Raw genomic sequence first — 13,553 nt, 5'->3', positions numbered from 1 at the left:
TTCCCACCCTGTTGCTTTGGCATTAGAGCAGGAGGGGGGGGCTCATTTTTAAAGGAAAATGGCTGCACTTCCCCTGTGCAAACACTACCAGGCTAAAGTGGTGCTGCGAGAATAGTAAACATTTGAGCTGTAAAGTGTTCCTGAGAAAAAGGGAATGGATTTTATAACCCAGTAGCCCTCTGCTTGTGTGTGTAGGCTCCATAAAAATAAAAAAGAAATAAAAAAGAAAGGCTTTGTAATGAGGGTTCTTTTTTCCTTTGGCATCTGCTCTGTTTAAAATCTGTCGCAGTCCCCATAGAGACAAACTCCAGCTCTGAAGTATTCCCATTAGGCATTTTCAATGGCTGCGTTTTTTTTTTTTAGTTTATATATATATATATTTTACATTAACAACTGCTACTAATGATTTATGTCCATTGACTTAGTACTAATTTTTTAAATATATTTTTTAAACTTTGGTTTTAATTTGTACTGTTTCCGTTATTTAAATCCCAGAGTATTATTTTTAAAATGACTTTCCTAAGGCCAAACAAATAAAACGCAAACAAGTAAAACTAAAACTAAAAAACACGAGTGTGTGAAAATATTTTGTATTGTCCACTTCAAAATGTCAGTGCCACCTGACCAGTGACCAGTGTCAATTCTGCCCAGCTAAGCGAGCCTTTTGTACACTTTAAATATATAATTTGCCTGTTCAACTAGCAATGGAATGACAAATCCATTTGCAATGTCATTCCATTTCTGTATGTGTAGGTGCCTTTCATGAATCCATTTAATAATTATTAACAGTACTTGTTTTGCTGTAAACTGAGACCTGCAGATTTTCAAAGACAGTAGAAAACATTTTAAAAAGTAATTTTGTTGCTGCTGTTGTTCTTGAGGAAAAGGCATATTATGTAGTAGAAACAGTTTGAATATATAATGATAAAAATACACAATGAAACAGTTCAATTAAAAACTAAAATATATCATGCCACTGTAACCAAATTTAGAAATGTCAATTGTGGTCTAATAAAGTATTATTGATTCACTAGATTATCTGCTTAGATGACACAGTGGAGATATTTAGCCTTCAATGAAAGTAAAACACTCTTGATCATGTAAAATAATTTAACTATTGGAAAATTCCTACAACTACAAGCATAATGAAGTAAATACTATAAAAGGAGCCTATCTTTAGGCTGTGAAGTCATTATCCTTGTTAACCGATAAGCAACCAGCTGTAAAGAAACCTTAATCACTACAGTATGAAGGTGTGCGGCATCACCTTCGAGACTAGAACCACGGCTCCTTCAGGATGTAGGCCTACGGGCTTCTGACCCACAGAACAGCTTGTACCCAGCCACAAAACAATACTCCATTTTGCTTCTTGTTTATTTTTAACAGCAGAAAAGAAACTCTTCAATGCTACACAAACACCTGAAAAGCTCAAACGTTTTCCTATAAAATAACTGTAGTCAGTAACTGACTAATACAGATCGATCATACTAAGACCTTCTGACGATGGTCTCCATAGGCAGGTATCTGGTCTTCCAATCGATCAGTCGATCAACACATCCAGAAGATGACCAGCACATTTTCTTGCCTTAATTGCCATGGGTGCTGCATGCTGGAGTGTTAACAAGTTCTTAATTGGTTCTTCAACCAATTGCCCACTTTTCTTCATATGCCGTTTAAATCCTAGATAAATCAATCTTATGAATTATTTCTGAGCCGTGAGGAGATTCTCTTCTCTCCTTGTGTCTTTATTGCAGTAATTGAACCTTTTTTCTCTTATTTGCTGAAAATCCTAAAAAGAACAGAGATATACTCTACATGCGGAGCAGTCTGGGTATTGTTTCATAAACATTTCAAAGAATAGGTCTGAGAATGTAACTGGATAAAAAAATATATATTGTCAACAGTTAACAATGAAAAAATAACACCATCTACTTTAGTTTAGAATACGAAAGTTGAGATGATCAACAGAATACTAAACTCAAGTTTTGTGTAGTTTTTGTTTGTTCCCATTTGCCAAAATAATATTTGCTGTGGGTGTTTTGTTATTTCTGTGGCAGATTCCTGCTGTGTTAGGGAGTGAGGAGGTGAGTTGCTACCATGACTGCTACTTTTGCTTATTACTAAACAGGAGGCGCATTTCATATGATTTCATTTCCCTTTGTCTCCTTCTGCGATTAGCAAGCTTTGCCAAGCCTAAATTACTGCCTTAACATAGTGTATCCTTCTCCTTCTGGGCTAAAAGAACCAGACTCCTGTAGTATATATGTCTTCAACAGGTTTTTCCTCCCCTTCTCAAGTACTGCATGACTAAATTCATCATTGCTCTAGGATACTATTATAGTGATTGGCAGCAGTGAGTACTAACATGACCCCCTAACAGGCTCTTGCCAACAGATCTGATGTCTTTTAAAATGAAAAAAAAAAGACTTCAACATTAATTCCATGCTAAATGATTCCTCTGAATAATGCATGAGAGGGAATATGAAATGCAGATTTCCACCTTTAACCTTCATCAGCCTAATTGCTGCCTTTCATGTAGACCTGGCTTTAGCAGGCCAACAACAACAATAACAAAAATCTATATAAATCTGTTTCAGGACTTTTCCAAAGTTGTAATAAAGGAACTATGAGCAATATGTGCCTGTCAAATATCTTATCTGTCTCTGTCTTTTCAAGTTCAGACCAGCTGAGTTCCTCAAAAGCTAATAACTGACTTTGTAACATCTCTTCCTTTTAAAAAAACACAATTTCCACTTCACACTTCACAAAAGTGACTACAATGAGGGAATATACTGTCAATCTACAGATTTAATACACAACAGGAATTACATACAAAAAGCACAGAGTGATCACAATGCAGTTCCGAGCTCTGTTTAGGGAACCCTTTAAGTAGCTAACCAGCCTCTAGTCCCACTGTGCACCAGCAGGGAAGTTCTTACCTTGGTCTGGGAGCTGAGAGCCAGTGGATGGGACGCTCATGTTTAGCACATCATTAACAGCTGTGTCAGCGTAAAGGCCTCTCTGGACATCGTGTTCACTGTCAGTTTGGTCACTCTCTTCATGGCCACTGTCCTTGAGACTGTTCCCTTCCAAGTCCTTGAACGTTGATGTGCTGCAATATGGAACAAAAAAAAACAAATAAACAAAAACACACAAAAAAGCTGATTCGCTGTCAGTTCAAGATCTATCAAATAGTCTCCCTCTACTGCACTTTGTCCCTCTCTTCCTCTTTTTTTTCCCTGTAGAAAGCAGAACCTCCAACCCCAGGAGCAAGTCTGTCATATGCAGCTGGGGTCTACGAATAGATCTGATTAATCATTGGACAGCCAGTGCTCAGGAGCTTCTCCTGCTCAACCCAGACTAAATACAGGGGTTTTATGGGGTTGACTCAGTGGCACAGAAGGAAAGTCTTCTTTTGGGGTCAATGAGTGATAGTATCAGCATCTACCTTGGACAGAACTGGTAAGCCAGCTCTACGACAGATGTTAACGTAATCCCCTCACAATGTGGCGGAGACTAGCTGTGTGCTTTCAGTTTAAAGAGCTTTTTTATATCCAGGTGATTCAGGGGGATGCTGTTTGGCTAGTCCTAATATGGATAACATGGATTTATTATATTGTGCTGGCTTGAGCTTGAGTGGAATTGGTTTGTGCCGAGTGATGTGTACAAATATCTACCCCTTTCACTCCTGATGCGAACCTACAAAAGCATGGAAAGTAATCAAATGTAAATTCTGATAACAATCATATTCAGTGTGAACTGAAGCTGAAACAAAAATCTAATAATTTTAATAATCTTTATAAAAAGTGCTTGGATTCCCTTCATATACTTTTACTACTGCCTTGGATTGCATATTATCCCTTTACAATTACATTGCTGATCCCCAAAAAACTAGCTACATGCACATGGAAACTAACTTAGTTCTGATATTTAAATAAGTTGTAATTATTTAATTAACCAGATAATTCATTAATTATTTGTATAAACCCATAGAAATACACACACACACACACACACACACACACACATATTAGGGCTCAGTGAAATGAAAAAGAAGCAGATTTTAACACATTTCCTCTCTTGCTTTATTCAATCAGCACACTGTACAGACTCCAGTAACAGTAACATTTGCTTTCTGATGCTATCAATGTAATTGCACCTGTCCAAAAGTACAGGCAAGGCTTCCTAGGGGTATTTCTTTGTACTGAACTGCAGAGTCTGCACATAAATGCTCTTTGTTTACATAAATACAAGGTGTGTTTTAGAGAGAGAAATTGCCATAATGGGTTTACACATACTCAAACAAGACAAGAATGTTCTATTCCTTCAGGTGAAACACAAAGTGTAATCATTGTGTTGGACCTTTTATACAGCCCCTGGGCTATGGTAAATTTCATTTGGGGCTTTGCAAAATCCAGGTGACTCCAGGGACTTGAGGACCGATTTTCTGGCTTAAAAACAAACTCCTTGTCTATTGTTCCCTTCAAAGCCAGTGAGGGACTGGTATTAATTTCAGAATGCAGTGTTTTTTCCGTTTCAGTTTGAAAACATAACCTACTTTGACTTTAAACAGAGTACTGAGTCAGTCTAGTGTTTGTCAAGGCACTTGTTCACAGCATTTTTAAATAATATTTCTCCTGATGAGAATATGTTTTTTCTTGATTAAAAATATGTGTTAACATATCATTGTTTAATATGCAGAAAGTCATGAATTATTCCAGCTTTTCTATTTCTGTTAATGGGTATAAAACATTTGAAATGAGAGTTAAGATCCAGGAAAGTTAAAATATTGCATCAAATTACAACACTAAGAAATGCATTTTATGTGTAATTGTTTTATAAACTAGTACTTAAAAGCATGTAGTAATTGAATCCTATTTTCTGAGGGTTACTGTTGAATGATTATATTCTAAACATTAACATTACTTTGACTGACATAATGAACAAGGCTAAGGTGATCCCTGATTTGTGTGTGTGTGTGTGTGTGTGGGGCGGTGCTTCTTCTTATATATCTGTAGCTTGCCACCAATTTAAAGGCAAAGAAAGAAAACTCCAAGGGTGAAAAAAATTCTAATTTTATAATCAAGACGTACCTTTTAATGAGGTGTGCTCTGCTATTTACGTAACTGGAGTCAATGGAATAATTCTCAGTCTGAAAGAGAGGGAAAAAAAACAACAACACATGCTTAATTATGTAGAAACTAAATATAAAACGTATTACAATCATTTTATGAACTTCAATAACAAAATGTAACATTTTGTGTAACAATTTTACACAAAGGCCAGTGTGAGCGGTTTCCTGTCTTTCATAGCAGGAGCGGTAATTACACAGTACAGTCTGAAGCTCTGACATTCACCTTTAACATTAAGCACAGTCAGGCCTGAAGTTTCAAAATGGAGCCAGCAAGGGCAGCGATGATTTGCAGGGGAAAAGAGTTCCCACACATCTTGCGAGATTTTTTTTAATTAATAATACATTTGACATTAAAATGTTTATATTATTATTATTTGATTTATTTATTAAGGTACGTGCTAACAGGAACCCTGACCCACACTCAAAGACATTTCACATGATTATTATCATCATCATTATTTCATAGCATGTTTTACATCATAAATAAGTAAATGAGGACTGCGATGGGAAAAACAAATGTAGTGGCATGTTAAAAAGTGAAGCAGATGCTAAGATAGTGTGTGTCATATGGTCGCATTGTCACAAAGCCTTCAGAATAAATAAAAAAAAAAATACAATCCTCACACTTGATGTTTTGATCAGATGCAGCTGTTTACCTTGCTGAAAAAGAAGGCAGCTGTTTCTTTCCTCAACTCAACTAAAATAGTTTCTGTATCTAACTCAAGGGAGATTACAGAACGTGTCAGTTAACTCTACTCGAGAGAGCAGTCTGGATCCCAAAGAAGTCTGGGCAATAACGAGAAAGGTTAATGCATGCAGCACAGAGAAGTAACTGATTATCAAATGAATCTACTGTAACCCCCAGATGCGCAAGTCGCTATTTTGCAAGCCGCTAAAAAGCATGATTTAAAGTCGCCCGGGGCCTTGGTTTAATTTTTAGGGGCTTAATGTTGCTCGCCTTCTGAGTCACTCTTGATTCCTGTTTATGCCAGTGCAGCAAAGTTTCTGACGTGTCACCTTGGTGATGCTGTAACCACATCAAATTAGAAACTCAGCAACATATTCGTTCCCTTATGAAAACTGCGAAGCTCAGTTTTAAACGTGCAAAGAAACCACCCGCGCACACAGAAGTGTGAACAACATTGGGCCCAAGGTTAATTGGCAGGTAGAAATCTATACCACTAGAGAAAGTTGGATCATGAAGTGATGCTATTCAACCATTTTTAATTGAAAAATTATTGAATTAGATTTTGCAGCACTGTGGTGTTTATATAATTTAAAAAACAAACACATGAACAAAAAAGTGTTTTTTTTTGTTTTTTTTAACCAGGCTTTATAACGTCACAAGTGGCAAAGTATAGAATAATAGATAAAAGAGCTTTAGATTTAATATATATTATACAATATATATTTTTTCATAAATCTTTGATTCCTCATCTTATGCTCTGTGTTGCTGAGATCAGGCTGAATCTATTCTTGAGTTGCAAGAAGAATAACCAAGTAGCAATAAATTTAGACTTATACTGTCCAATCCAGTCTGCAGTGGTAGCTCTGCTAAAGTAACATTTTTATTAAAAAAGGAAGCCGGTTTTTATGATTTTTCATCTGTGCACTTCTCAATCATCACTAAAGCAAGATAATGTTTTAATTACTTCAGCAGCTGGAGCAGACCACCAATTGAGATTTGCAGTGACGATGCGATCTGGACGCGCTGAAGGTTATCATCAGGTTTTGTTCCTCACAAATTAAACCTTAACTCATTGTTATCAATATGATAATTTGTAAAAGCATTTTTAATTAACATTTTATTAGCGCCACTTAATTTGGAGTGTAACTGTGTATGCTTACTGTTGCTGCTATGCACAGTGACTCACTGCTTTGTTCTTGTTGAGCTTGACACTATTAATATTAAGGTAATTGCTATTGCCAATTATTTCCACGCTCTTACGGGATGCATATTTTTTTTGAATGCGCCACCTGTGCTCCAATTTGGTCCCTGTGAGGACTCATTATAGTGCCTCTCTTTCGACACTGGCACCCAGTGTGAGTTTAATGAATGGGCACAACACAAAGTAACAAGGAGAAACTTAATTAAAGAGATAGTGCAAATTTACAATGAATCACAATCCAAAATGCTGTCTATAATTAGTAAAGATGGAAAACATCATTAATAAAGTCTCAGGTGTGCCAAGGTGTATATATTTCCCACAATGCAGCTGGGTTGTATTAAAAGGGCAACTCAATCTCTTGCCAATCAAGATATATCAAGCATTGTGTTGTTTCTAGTTTTCATTTGTTAAATTCCCCGAAAATATATATTTGCTGTTACATAGCACCTTATTCTTTTTAGTGCTAGAAACTGACTATAAATAACAGAATCCTTGAGCAGCAATTTCCTAGGGGGAGAAATGCAACACACCATTTACTTCTGTTCACCACATGCTATCATTAAAATGGAGTTCATGTTAATATCCGATGCTTTAAGGGTGAGTTTCAGGGCCTAAGATGTGAACAGCTTCATTGCGATAAGACTCTTGTAAATGGTTACTTAATCAGGTTGCACAACTTTTGCTTTAACCGACACCATTTACACAGATGATACCTTTTTTCCTAATGCGATGGATAATTGCGTCCTTTTAATCTAAAATGGAGAATGTACACCAGAGACAAAAGAGAATGGGCTCTAAAAAAAAAATGGCCTGAATCTGGAAGACCTGGGCTGAATGGCAGAGTCAGTAGGGAGAGGAAATGAAATCTGAGAGGATGAACAGACTCCAATTCCAATTCTGCACTTCCTCTGAAAGGCTTGGTATACACTCAAACCCGCAATGATTTGGGGAAAAAGCAATCGCGTTGGTTAGTCACCGTGTTATTTGATTTGCTTTCCCACAGCGTGCCGATTTGTTCCGCAGTTTTGATGCAAGTTTATTCATTGTGCAGGTAATACAACTAGGATGAGTGGAAAATGCAAGGGTGGGCTATAAATGCCACAGGTGCTGAAGGAAAGCTCACTGCTGTGGGGATCACACGCAATGGCTTTTTGTACATTTTGCTTTTTGTTTTTTTCTAAATCCACAGAGACAGTAATTAAGTATGTTAACCTAAGAATCCCCACACACTTGTATGCATAAAATGAAGCCTAATACCAAATTGCTATGCTGTAATTTTAATAATAATATTAAATAGTAATATTTATGAAACAGACATGTTACCTCTAAATTCTCGCCAAATGTAAATTATCCCTTCACATCCTTGTTGAAATTGAACTTTTTAAGTTTTGCATGTTCGTTAAACAAGTAATTTCAAAACCACTGCCCCGAGGTTTCTTAAAATGGTGTATTAAAGCTTCCTTTAAATATTTTTTTGGGGGGGAGGGTATAAGTGGTTCGTCACTGCCTAGAAATAGTGTTTTTAAAGGATTTAGCATCAAACACAAATATTCGTGTGTTGTGACTTGGGAAAGAAGCATATCTGTTTAAATCAAGATACACTTTGAGATCTGTGTATAATTAATTAGTAATGAGAGAGAGGGATACCTAAAGAGATGGGTACACTCAGAGCTGCTAGGTTTGCTGTACAGTTTACAGCAAAATCAATCATTCTAATGTATTGATATTCTGTGGAAAAGATGTGACAGTAGAATCTCAAACACTCAATTGGAACTGCCACTCCAAAAATGTATAAATATGTAAACAGTTTAATTTAACTACACCTTGTAAAATGTTATTCCAATACTTAGATTATGAAGAGGTAAATGTATTCACTCTTTAAACCAAGTCTCTGTACTGTAGGGTTCCTGATATTTCATTTACAAACTGCTGATATGTCGACTACTGAAGCCAAATACAGTACCAACGTTTTCTGTTTACTATATTTTCCTCAATTTTTTATTCTTATTATGTTGTCTTTTCTTCCCTGTTGTTTTTCTAACTCGTCTAAAAGCTCATTCATAGCATCCCTTGAGTCCACAAGGAAAATGTACTGCATAATGAGATGAACTGTGTGTGTGTGTGTGTGTGTGTGTGTGTATATATGTATATTATATATATATAATTATTTATATATCTAGGGAATGGGTAGTACTCGAAAAACACAGAAAGAAAAACATATTGCTGTGTCTGCACCTGTGAATCCAAGGGTTTCTTTCCTTTAAATAATAATTATAAAATGAAAAACAGCAGTTACAGGATAAGGCTGTTGCACACTTGGGGTATAAATAAATAATTAATGGTTGCGATAGTGAACAAAACTAATAAAATATTTAATCCATAAGGCAGGACTCTCACACAGTGAAGCGTGTTGTCCAGCAATTGGGTGCTGAGTGGGTCCTGCTCAGACTTGCTTATGCCATGTCTTCCACTGTATTTGTGGATGGAGGCACACTTGGCAGTGTTGTAGCCACCCTATGTGCTTTCCCTGTTTGTTTCTACCTCCTGCCTCACGTTAACCCTTTAGCTCAAGTTTCACTCCATCATGGCTCTGTCAGAAATTGGCCCTTTTCTGCCCGAGCAAACTCGTGGGCAGTCATTTAAGCATACAGGCTACCAGTAATGGCTTTACGATTGAATGGAATTAATGAAGGGATCAATACATTATACAACACATGCATCCATACCTTACACAATTTCTTTCCATACAAGTGTCTACATGCTCATATTATACAAATATTTACAGACAGCATTTTACTGTACGGGAACCAAATATATTGTGCAAAAAGATGTTTACTGCCCACCCTATGCAGCCCAATACAGATTTTATGCATTTTCACAAAAACTCATTGGTTTTATCTCACCAGAATGTGGGAGCTCTTTCATATTAGTCTCTGCTTCCAACCCCCATTATCTTCTAATTTTGTATAGATTCTTTGCTGTCTCATAGGTTACGGATTTCCATTCCATTCTAAAGCTGATGCCCAAGGGAAGCTGTGAAAAGGGTGCATGAGTGCCTAAGGCTCACCTATTGCTCTGGACCAGATTACTTTTCCAATGTCTGCCTCTTAGGTAAAGCATGATGAATAAGACGACTTGTTAACATTTTATATAAACTGGTTCCTAACAAACACAAATTACGAGTAATCAATCATCGCAGGCCTAAACCACAAATAACCTGTCATATTCACCATATCCTTACACTACATCACCTGTCAATTCACTCCAAACTCAATTTGCACAATCGTGAATCAATCTTATAACGGCAATGAATTATAACCGAAAGCAAATGCAGTAATGGCTTGTAAGGTCTGCAGTTGAATTGTAGGCAAGTTTTAAAATCTAACCCAGTCAAAAGAGAAAATTGTGTTTTTATAGCCGTTCTGTTCCTTCTCCTTGATTCTTTTAGCACATTCGACCGTAAATGTTTTTCTCGTGTTTCACAATCAGACACTGCTTTACACACAGATGAATTAATTTATTTTTACAAGTTTAATAAACTAAATTCTCCCATTTACCAGTTTTCACCTGACAATGGCAATATCTAATGGCAACAATATAGAACAAAATAAAACCCTGTTCACAAACCACTCACTTTGAATATTCCAGTCTTTCTTTCGTAACAGAATAGTATTTGCACTTTCATGTTTATATTACACGTCAACCATAAATAACAACACGAAGTGGAACATATCTTCACTATTTTACATCTGAATTATATATAGATCATTTATGTTTTTTTCTGTAAGAGTTCCCATTTCCAGGATGCAACTATACTTGGACCTTGCTGGTCCCACCTGACTGCATCCAGTTAAGTTTAGATGAATTATGCATACATTAATGGCAATTGCATTAATAAGTCATATGGTCATTGACAGAGAGGCCGCCCTCATCATTTCAAGATGATGTGCACAAATTTCAAACAGGCAGAACGTATTTTGAGTAACATTTATATATTCATTCATCATTAAAATCCCCTTTCCAAATAAAGTATTTTGCAATCCAACCAGGGGAATGTTGCACTGTCCCAATATATATATTTGTAAATCAAACAAATATATGCCGAAAGGTCTGAAATGGGTGTTGTTGTAAACCCCTGTGTAGCTTTCAAAACATTTCTACTCTCCATGGAAATGTACTTACAGAATCTATCACCCATATTGTGACCGCATAGCCCTGTCATAAAGGACATTCCAAATTCTGATATACTGAGACCATTTATAATAACCAACTTTTTTCTTTCACGAAAATAAAAAATAAAAAAGCAATATCACCTTTACATACCGAAAGTCGGAAAGCCAACTTTTATTTAATATTTTTTTTTAATCTCATTTCTTTTTCAAGGGATGAATAAGCTTACTGTACTTGCAGCCCACAGAACCTAATCAAACCCAAAACCAGTAACGTCCCCCAGGCTGTCCCCCAGGATTCACGTTAATTTGGATGTCAAGAGGAAAACCTTCACTCCTTCATTCCAAATCCCACGGCATCCGTTTTAAATCACCTGAGATGTGGATAGCAATTCCCCAAACGTACCCTAAATCTATCTTCTACAAAAATGTGGAGAATTTTATCCACGTAGACAGATTATAGGGCTGCTGATTCTTACAAAAATAACTGTGGCAGGCAGAGCTGTTAGCAGCAGTTATTGCCTTCCATGTGAATTAGAAGTCAGCAAGTGAAAGAACATCTTAAGTGATGGCCCTTCCCTGCCCTGCATTTGTCGAAGAAGGTTAGAGCCAAAAAGGTCACTTCAAACTTAAAGTATCATGAATTCTCAGAGTTTTACACGGTGCATTTTAATTGCCAGATCATAAAGTGAGACTGCTCCTAGTACTGGTATATAACTCAGAGCTGCTTACTTGTGTACAAATAGGCACCCATGTTTCTGACTTAGAATTAGACGTCTCTGAGTCAGCAACACTTTAGAGGAATTAATTTGGAAATGAACAGACACCTTGCGTATTGTAATTGTTATCGCAAGCCATGTTATACAGGGTATACAACAAGCCTCCGGAGATGCACTCTGTAGATAAGTGGCCTGTGCAAGTTCTTTAAAGGAAGAAGACATTACGTTTGTAAAAAAAACTAAAAAACACACTTTTCTCCAATACGTGACTGTAAACATTTCTGCTTCCCTGCATAATTGAGAATTTAAGATCTCAGCATTTCTAACTGCTTTTGAAGATGCATGATTTGAGCTCCTGCTTCAGTATTTGACAGTGCTTTCAAAATATGCAAAATTATTATTCATAATAATAATAAAATAATACAAATAACGCAATAGGTTGTAGCAAGCAGAACTGTCACAATGTTCACTGAGCCACCAGCTGTCTCCCGTATCAATACCAAGGCTTGAATTCTGTGAGACCTCCTCAGCCTCTCACATCATGATGATATATCTTTCCAGATGCTTTTATTTTAATGGAAATGTGCGACATTTCACCGTTGATGCCGAGGAGCATACAGATGCACGTATGTCGGCCTGAGACTGAATAGAGAGATGAGCTCACTCCGAGATGGATTGAGAAAGTTTTATTATTGACACCCTTTAATCTAACATTATAAAAGCGATGAGTCACGATTTTCACACGCATCAGAGCCAAATTAGCAAACAGGGAACTACAGAATGCCTACAGGTGGGACTTAATCATCAGTCTGTAATACCGAGTACCCGGGCGATTATTCAAACAAATGCTGTTTACACAGTAGTCTGAATGGGAAGCACAGACCCATACATTTACTGAGATGAAATGGAAACAGTAGCACACTGGCTGGCTTTGGTCTTTATATTTAGGATGATATTTTTAAGCAGCTGTCGAAAACCAGAGACAGAATCATGTTTACCCCTTATATATACCCCTATAAAAACACAGCCTATTGCATACAACTATAAAAGAAAAATGTTATTTGAAAGCTGATGCTAATTCATCACTGTATAAACGACCACATAGGATTTAGAAGCAATAAAACCATCAGGCTACTTTCACAGAGCCCTTCCAGGTGGCCGCCTGGTTAATCTCCTTTAAGAGTGTTGATCGAAATAAAACGGCAGAACAAAAAATATTTAATCTTTCGGCCATTTGAATAGCTGAGCTTCTTTCTACAACAATGCAGCATTCTACGTAGAAGAAAAGATTTTTTTGAAAAGAGGAGAAAGATGCTTGATATGGCTTGTTATTGAGCTTTCCAAACACCTGAAGGGCTAACCATTACCCATTGCCCACCTACAACCCTAGCTCCGCAAACTGCACTGACCCTTCTGTTGGTATCCATACTTACACACACACACGCACACAGACTAAGAGAATGTGGGAGCCAATGAGCTACGTTCTGCTTAGCCTCGCATAGGGAAAGCGAAACAGCTTGAGTATTCGTCTGAAGGGCCAGGGCCAGATGCACTGGGCTTGACCTCGGAGTTCATCTGGGATTCCACCAGCTGAAACACACAGGGATTAGCCACGCTGCTTTCAATTAATTTAATTTGCATT

General features: G+C 37.0%; 1 protein-coding gene across 4 annotated transcripts in view; it reads right to left on the bottom strand.

The window, feature by feature from the left end:
- pcdh19 (protocadherin 19) overlaps positions 1 to 13,553 on the bottom strand; it is a 61,113-nt gene that overhangs the window by 22,432 nt on the left and 25,128 nt on the right. For all 4 annotated transcript variants that reach the window (XM_066715006.1, XM_066715007.1, XM_066715004.1 and 1 more), the window contains exons 3-4: positions 5,094 to 5,152; positions 2,940 to 3,112 (exon numbers count right to left, since the gene is read on the bottom strand). In XM_066715006.1, the coding sequence (XP_066571103.1) occupies positions 2,940 to 3,112; positions 5,094 to 5,152 (232 nt within the window). The remainder of the gene's footprint in view (positions 1 to 2,939; positions 3,113 to 5,093; positions 5,153 to 13,553) is intronic.

This window comes from Amia ocellicauda, chromosome 10 (genome assembly GCF_036373705.1).
Source record: "Amia ocellicauda isolate fAmiCal2 chromosome 10, fAmiCal2.hap1, whole genome shotgun sequence".
Lineage (NCBI taxonomy): Eukaryota > Metazoa > Chordata > Actinopteri > Amiiformes > Amiidae > Amia > Amia ocellicauda.
The sequence above is the reverse complement of the archived record's forward strand: the minus strand, read 5'-3'. Positions and strand labels throughout refer to the sequence as shown.